The 8,063-nt window shown below is 55.5% G+C and overlaps 1 protein-coding gene across 1 annotated transcript; it reads left to right on the top strand.

Annotated features, from left to right (window-relative positions):
• The first annotated feature begins 827 nt into the window (after positions 1 to 827).
• On the top strand, positions 828 to 7,455 carry CAMLG (calcium modulating ligand). Its single transcript, XM_054168540.1, has 4 exons — positions 828 to 1,061; positions 2,663 to 3,117; positions 3,747 to 3,812; positions 5,387 to 7,455. The coding sequence occupies exons 1-4, from the start codon at positions 896 to 898 to the stop codon at positions 5,576 to 5,578; spliced, it is 879 nt and encodes a 292-aa protein (XP_054024515.1). The 5' UTR covers positions 828 to 895; the 3' UTR covers positions 5,579 to 7,455.
• The last annotated feature ends 608 nt before the right edge of the window (positions 7,456 to 8,063 follow it).

Here is an 8,063-nt window from a genome sequence, read left to right as displayed (position 1 = left end):
CAGCAGGGCTTGTGCTTTGTCCTTTAAACATTGCTGGAAGTCGAACAGCTTTGTCAGCTGAGCCCTGTGAGTATCTCTGATGACAGTTTGACCTTTGCAGCTACAGCGTGGGGTAAATGCTGTGTTATGGTTACAGGTGTGAATGTTCTTGCGTTCCAGTGCTTATGCTTCCACACAGAACACTGCTTTCATCTCTCTGTACAGGAAGCGAACTGTCACCATAGAATCACAGAGCCATGTGGGTTGGGAAAATTTAAAGACTTCTAGTTCCACCCTCCCTGGGGTGGAACTCCTCCTAGGCCAGGCTGCTGAAGGCCCCATCCAGCCTGGCTTGGAACGCTGCCAGGCTTGGAGCCTCCACAGCTTCCAGGAGCAACCTGCTCCAGTGCCTCGCCACCCTCCCGGGGAAGCCTTTGCAGTACTGTGCCTAATGCCAGCCCGAGCCATCCCCGCACCGAGCGCAGGGTGGCTTCGCCAGGCTCACCCGAGCTGGTCCCAGGCGGAGCGGGCGGTCACGTCGCTGCTGGTTTGCTATTCCTGCAGCCATGCCAAGCCCCTTCCCCTGAAGCTGTCGGGCGGGTGTTCCCGCTGCCGCCTCGGGCCTCCACAGGTAGCTCTGCCCGCGGCCATCGCCCCTCTTCCTCTTCCTGTGCTGCGCCACCATCACCTTGACGTCACTTCCGAGGCCCGAGCGGCCATCTTTAGTGCGGGCGCCGTAGCGCCGGGAGGCGCCGTGCTCCCTTCGTGTCCCCTGTGCAGCTGGCCTGCTGCCCTTACTCAAAATGGCGGCGCTCGCTTCGCCGGCTGGCGGCGGGCGGCACTGGCGCCTGCGCGCCGAGGTGGGGCGGCCCCATTGTGCGGCGCTGAGGTAACGCCGCGGCCCTTTCTGCCGGCCATGGAGAACGGCGACGGCGTGGGGGCGAACTCTGCCCCCTCGGGGCTCCCCGCCGGGCTCTCGGCCTCCCAGCGCCGAGCCGAGCTGCGGCGGAGGAAGCTCCTGATGAACTCGGAGGAGCGAATCAATCGCATCATGGGCTTCCACCGCCCCGCGGCGGGCAAGGGTGAGCCCCGGGCTGGGTGGCGGCGGGGCTGCCGCAGCGCTGTGAGGGCTCCCGGCTGCGGGGCTGCCGGTGGGGTCTGGCTGCGGCCTCCTGCTGTCGCCGCTCCCCGTATTCCCCTGATGGGCCGGGGGTCGGCCCCCGAGTGCGGGCAGTCGCTTCAGGGATGCGCGGAGGGCGGCGCGACCTTCCGCGGGCCTCGGGAGAGCCGCGGGTGAAATGCCGCTGCCAGCAGGGCCGTGCCCGCGCGGGTCGCGGCCGTGGCTGTCCTCATCGGCGGGCAGGCTGTCGTGGCGCGGCGGTGGCTTTGGGGCGGCGCTGAGCCTCCCCCGCCGCCCGTTGCGCGGCGGCTGGCTGCCGGAGCTGTGTCTCCGCACGGCAGCAGTCGCTGGGTGGTGGTGGGGGACGCGCAGCTCTCTTGCGGAGTGGCAAGGTCGTTTAGAGTTCTGCCCCGTGAGTGTCTTAGGAAACAGTTCTGGGATTTCTGTTTGCAAGGGTGCCCACAGCCACGAGTGTTCTGCTTTAATGCTGAAAGGTTGGCTCTTCTTCGCTAGGACCAGAGCTGTCTGCATGCTGCTTGGTCAGGTTTGCGTTCCTGCTGTCACCTCCTGCTGTAAGATGGGGTCTTCAGGTTTAGCACAGAGGGTTAACGCTGCGTTGCCTCTGACAGCAGAGAACGTTTCTATTGCCAGCTCCCTTCTCAGTCTGTGATGCTGCTCTGTGGCTTGCTGTAAATCGTCCGGTTTTTGTGTTGCTCCATGTATTTTGAGCATCTTGCTTCCTGTACACGCAGTGGAGCTGCTTAGGGAAGTCCAACGTTCTCATCTCTGCTGCTGCAGGGCAGCTTTGCCTGACCCACACTGCCCAGCTTGCTGCCCTGTGTTTGTTGTGCCCTGCAGTGCAAAGGATGCGGTTCGGGGAGGGTTCTTTGTGGAGTGGTGGAAGGGAGCCAGGAGTGTGCTGAACCCAGCTGCATTGAAACATAGTTTAGGTGAAGCCGATGAATGTTTTAGCCTGGTCCATGCTGTGCCTCTCCCCTTTGTGTTGTCATCATTTGTGGTGTAACCTCAGTCTGGGTGCAGACCTTTCCTCTGATACAGCAGCAGGTTGAGTACAGCTGAGCTCCTGGCTTTTTCAAAGGGACAGCCTGTAGCCAGGGATGGCAGATGAGAACCCTTGCAGGGAAGAAGTTTCTTGTAATATTCAACCTAAACCTCCCCTGATGTAACTTGAGGCTGCTTGTTAGCAGGGAGAAGAGACCAACCCCCACCTGGCTCCAGCCTCCTTTCAGGGAGCTGTAGAGAATGAGGTCTCCCCTCAGCCCCACTTCTCCAGACTGAACAGCCCCAGTTCCCTCGGCTGCTCCTCACCAGCCCTGCTCTCCAGACCTTTCTGCAGCTTCGTTGTCCCTTTCGGTATCCCTCTGGCTCCTCAGTGTCTGTCCTGTAGCGAGGGCCCCCAAACTGAACCCCGTACTTAAGGTGTGGCCTCGCCGGTGCTGAGTGCAGGGGGCAGACATCAGCCCAGCAGCGCAGCCCGCAGTGGCTGTAGTGTTGCTGCCCACGCCGGCTGTGCACAGCTCTGGATTTTCCTCTCTGCTCCAGGTGATGAAAGTCACACGGAATCCAAGCTGCCGCTGGAACAGGAGAAATCGAACTCCCTTCCCATCCCTTCTGTTTCCAAGCGAATTGTGCTCGGGGATTCTGTCTGCCCCGGGGCAGGCGCAGCCGAGCACGCCGGGGGCGTGCTGGACCTCAGAGGGGAGAAGGACTTGTTCGGTAAAGCCCCGGAGCTGGGCAGCGAGGGGCCGGGCGAGCTCCGGCCCCGCGGCAGGGGGGACCTGCCGTCTGAGGCGGCCCCGCGGCCCCCTAGGCACGGCTTGGAGCAGTACTTGTCCAGGTTCGATGAAGCCCTGAAGCTGAGGAACCAGCTGATGCACGAGAAGCCGAGCCAGGAGAACGGGAACGCTGCAGAGGAGTTCGACTCGTTCCGCGTTTTCCGGCTGGTGGGATGCGCCCTGCTGGCCGTCGCCGTCAGGGCGTTCGTCTGCAAGTACCTGGTGAGTTCAGGGACGCACACAGGCCGTGTGCTGACGGGGAAGGACCTTTGTCTAGGCCTGAAGTCTATCAGAAGCGACTGAGGTTGGGCTTCAGGCACCCCTGAGGCTTCCAGCAGCTGTGCAAAGGCCGAACGAGGTCCCTGTAACCTGCCGGGGTGGATCTGTGCCGCTGGGAGCAGCGCCTCTGCCCTGCAGCGCCTGAGGAGCAGGGGCACGTGGCCCGTGTGCTCCCGGCTCAGCCACCCTTCTGGTCTGGAGCCTAGAGCACAGCAGCTGGCCCAGGATGAGGAACAGCTTGTCTCAGCAGACTGAGCCATGAGTAGGATCTGCTCAAGTGTCGGCCAGTGTGTGGCACTGAGGCGGCGGTGGGCACAGGCTGCCGCCTCCTGGACCACTGCCTCCTCTGTGCACGCTGCTGGGTGCTGCTGCCCCTGCTGCAGGTTAGGCTCCAGCGGTGGTGGGTGAGGCTTGCCTGCTGAGGTTTGTGCTGTTCAAGAGCATTGCTGCTCTTGTCCATACATTATTCTCTTGCCCAGCTGGTTTGCCCTGGTGGCTTGGGAAGCATTGTGTGGGCTTTGTTAGCTCTTCCTTTAGCCAAGCTAACTTTCCACTCTTTTCTTTTCCCTCAGTCAATATTTGCACCCTTTCTTACTCTACAACTTGCTTACATGGGGCTCTCCAAGTACTTTCCAAAGGTAAGTGCTTATTTTTATTCTTTTTCCCCCAAATCAGATGAATTTGAAGTATTCTAAACTGGAAGCTTGTGCTGGTTCAGGCCCCGTGCAGGTGGAGTAGCCCCCCCTTGGCTTAAGCTGTAGGTGCCAAATGCTGATGGTTCATACTGCCTTACAGTCTGCCCAGATTTAGTCCAAATCTGAAGTTGCTGTGAGAGTGTGAACTGGCAGCTTGCTTAGCTGGTGGAAGGCATCTGCCCAGGAGAGCTCTTTCATGTCTTTAGAAAGCTTTTGCTTTCCTCCTAGAGCTTGCCCTTCTGTGGTTGCTGTCTGTTCTCTCAGCAGCTGTTCTGCATGAGATACCTGGATGGAATTTGGGAGAGTGTTTAAACAAGGAGATGATCTTGGGGTTTCAAGGGCTCTGCATCCTATTGCTAGTCTCAGTCTGAATGGCAGCTGAAAGGAGGCCTTTATTTCTGGGGGAAACTTGCTTCTTATTAGCAAGATTTGCCCTGTCACTGGCTGTGGAGACTTACACCAGCTAACTGTGGTGAAGGGCTTGCTTGGCTGGTGATTGTGTCAGTGCAAAGCAGAACTGAGGGATGCTCCATTCACAGATGAAAGGGGAAATCTGCATTTTAAAAGGAATAATAGATCACCTGTAGCAAAGCAGAATAAATCAGCAGTTGTTTTGTAGCTACCATGGAAGACAAAACTTCATGGTAGTCATTTTAAACTGAGGTATCACAGTGCAGAACAGCAGCATTAGCCTTAGACTGGCACTAGGTCTTTTTGATCTTGTTTCTGCTGCCTTTAAATCAGCTCTCCAGTTCAGGATTTCAAGAGCTGGCTCCTCTCAGTGATTTGCTGGTGCTGTAGTTACACCCAGATGAGATCAACCTCCTCACCAGCCTTCAGTTTTCCCTCCTGAAACCTAGAAGGGTTCTTGACAGCTTAATTTAGGTTGGATTAAATCAAGCTATCCAGCAGGTATTGTCAAACCACTGACATCTGCAGCCACTGTCACCTTTTCCTGTGTACCTGACTCGAGATTCCTCATCTTAAGGGCAGGAGAATGGCTTTGAAAAGGGCTTCGGGGCACTTCAGAGGATAGAATTGCCAGGTGGAGTCATACTAAAAAGAAGAAGAAACAGTTGGGTTTCAATTCTAAAGCATTTTCCATGTTAGGAAGCTTTTTTGCTGAGCAGTGTGATGAGGTGGATCCTGTGCCACCAGGGGACAGGCCTGGCCTGGCTCCTTAAACCCAGTCTGCCCCTGTCTGGGTCTCTCCCCACTAACACTGTGCAGCCTGCTTTATAGCCTGCAGGAAGTGGCCACAGTGTCTGTGCTGGGTTTGATCTGCTGCTGGCCAGCCTCTCCCTCAGCTCCACTGCATCCTTCACAGCTTGCATCTGTGGCTGGGAGGGGTGTTGTGGATCCTGGAGCATGGCTGGGATCAGTCCAAAGCTGCTGCTACCAACGTGTCCAGAGTGTGCCTGGCTCTGTGATGTGGGCACCTCTGTGACCTGTAAAGCAGGACTGGATTGTACCAAAGGGTGAAGCTAATGCTGCTGTTTGGCTTTTCTGTCCCTCAGTGTGAGAAGAAGGTGAAAACCACCGTGCTGACTGCTGCTCTGCTGCTGTCTGGGATCCCTGCAGAGGTGATCAGTCGCTCCATGGACACCTACAGCAAAATGGGAGACGTTTTCACAGACCTCTGTGTCTACTTCTTCACCTTCATCTTTTGCCATGAACTGGTTCTGGTTTTTGGTTCTGAAGCACCCTGAGGGCTGTAGAGCTCAACCCAGTAGCTGCACTAAAGCTTTCTGGACCATATTCCTTTCATGTCTGGCTGTGCAGACAGATTTAAACCTTCATTAAAACCCTTTGCCTGGTGGAATGCTTGAGAGGAGCCTTAAATCCAGGCCTGCTGGGAAAGGGTGAGCAGGGTCCCAGGCTCAGCTGTGTTGGTTCTGTTTATTTAAATGCTGTGTCTGTCTATTGCAAATGTGAAGACTAAGATGTGTCAGTGGATGACTTGTTTGGTTTAGTTAGGTGATGCTGTTTCAGCCTCCTTCATAAACATTCTTCAAACTGTTCTCTTCAGTGAGAACAAAGAGAATTCCTTTTAGCAGCACCATCTGTGTGTGTGGCCATAGCTCCAGAGTGACTGTAGCTGACAGGAGCTGCTCATTCTGTGGTGTTGCCCTTTCTTAAGAAATCTCTCAATAAAAGAAATCCTTTTATCCTCTTGTCCAGATCCAGAGCGTGGAACCAAGCTGCTGCTTCAGGAGAAGGCTGGTGAAACATGCATTACTTGTGCTTGTGATGATTATAGTGCAAAGCAGCTAAGCAAAGCCCAGCAAACAAGCCCTGTTGCTTCTGGATGTCACTGGCTGGGAAGCAGGAGGAAACAACATGGTGAATCTCACCCGCTGGGGAGTGTCCAGCAGCCTGAGCCCCGTGGAGCTCTCATGTGAGCTACACACAGCAACCATTCTGATGCCTTTTGTTATGTAGCTGCTCATTTCATGGGGGGAGAGTTGTGTGTGTTGGCAACCAGCAGTATCAAATGTTTCCTCTGGCATATGTAAAGCTTCAAGGGAACTAGGAGCTTTTCTAGCTCCATGCTGGGTGGCAAAGCAAACTACTATGGCGTTCATGTCTGCAGTTGTCTCTTATTGCCAGACACTTGCATGGAAACAGGATCTAACTGCAGAGGGAGGAGCTGTGGAGTGCTCCAGCACTCTCTGAGCAGGGCTGTTGGTGTGTTTTGGTGTGCTTCAGGAGCTGCCAGTAAACCACAGCAGCCATTCCTGTTTACATCTCCTATGCTGCAAGTGACAGTGAAACAGAGCATAGTGGCTTGGAGTTGACTCTTGCTTGAAGACATCCAGAGAGGTGGGAGCTGACCCATCCCTGGAACAGCAGGTCAGGTTGGTTGGGGCTCTGAGCAACCTGCTGTAGGTGCAGCTGTCCCTGCTGAGTGCAGGGGCTTGGACTGGATGAGCTTCAAAGGTCCCTTCCAACCCAACCCAGTGCATGCTCTAGGTACGGAGGGAGAAGGACATTTGGCATCCCATGGCTGCCCAGACAGGGAGGTGCAGTCTAGCACAGATGAATCCTGTTGCTGGATGGAGTCACAAGCCTGTGACTGCTCTTGTCAGACTCCTAGGAATTCTGCACCTGGGAGGGAGGAATTGTCATTGCAGAGGGCTTCAATGCCCTTAGTCTGTGAAGTGGCCACTGAAGTTACATTTGGTGTTAGCTTCACCTTGCAGCTTTCTGTTTGGAATCTGGACTGTCAGGTGATCTAGGCCAAGGCCTCTCATTAGCAGAGAGAAACTTCTCTTGGTGTTTGTCTGCAGGCTTTTTCAGGGCCAGGGGGAGCAGAAGCGTTCAGTGATGCCTGTTCAAAGAGCTTCACGCTGAATGTTCCTGCGAAAGCTTCCTGCCACGATTCCAGTGCTGCCTTCCTGCCTCCCAGGCTGGGTAGCTGCTTGTTTGTGGCATGGAAGCAGGGAGCTTGTTTTCATCTGACAGGATTTTGTCTTTGTAGTGGTTATTTCCTCGTGTTATTTTAACAGCTGTCGTGTTAGAGGCGGCCAGGGCTGGGCTGCAGAAGATTCTGACGTAGGTCTATCAGCACCAACCCTGGCTCCAAGAGTGTTTGTATTGGGCAGTTTGCTGGGGAGCTACACTTGTTCTGACTCTATTTATATCCCCAAAGGTCATACAAATAAATTACATAAATACTGTATGCTAACACCTGCAAAAATCAGAGACCTTTTTAATCTTCAGCATAAAAATGTTCATGCTAATCAGCTAAATAGCAGGAAGGGAGGTGACCCAGCTGCCACACAGCCATTCAGCCCCTCGCACCGTCCTGCAGAGAGTGCTCTTCTCAGGTGGTGGAAGAAAGCTGAAGAGACCTCTCCTGGAACTCTTCAGCCTGTAAAGGCCTGGGTTTTGTCCAGTGACCTCAGGATGGGCTGGAGGAGCTCTCCCTGCCCCTGGGTGGGCAGGCACGGTGCCAGGAGGGGCTTAAGAGAAAGGACTCTTCACCTTCCCTGGAAAAACGACTGCTCTTGCCCATTTTAACTGGCGTCCTGGCGCATGTGCTCTAGCAAAAGCCTCTCTGTTACTCGCTGCCTCGCGATTTGCCCTGGCTCATGGAGGGGCAGGGCTGGGGCAGGCTCGGGGGCTTTGCCGGGGGTAGCGATGGGCGGCGTGGTGTGCGGCTCCCCCTTGTGGGGCCTCCGCTCTCGTCCT

This window comes from Dryobates pubescens, chromosome 16 (assembly GCF_014839835.1).
Source record: "Dryobates pubescens isolate bDryPub1 chromosome 16, bDryPub1.pri, whole genome shotgun sequence".
Taxonomy (NCBI): domain Eukaryota; kingdom Metazoa; phylum Chordata; class Aves; order Piciformes; family Picidae; genus Dryobates; species Dryobates pubescens.
The sequence above is the reverse complement of the archived record's forward strand: the minus strand, read 5'-3'. Positions and strand labels throughout refer to the sequence as shown.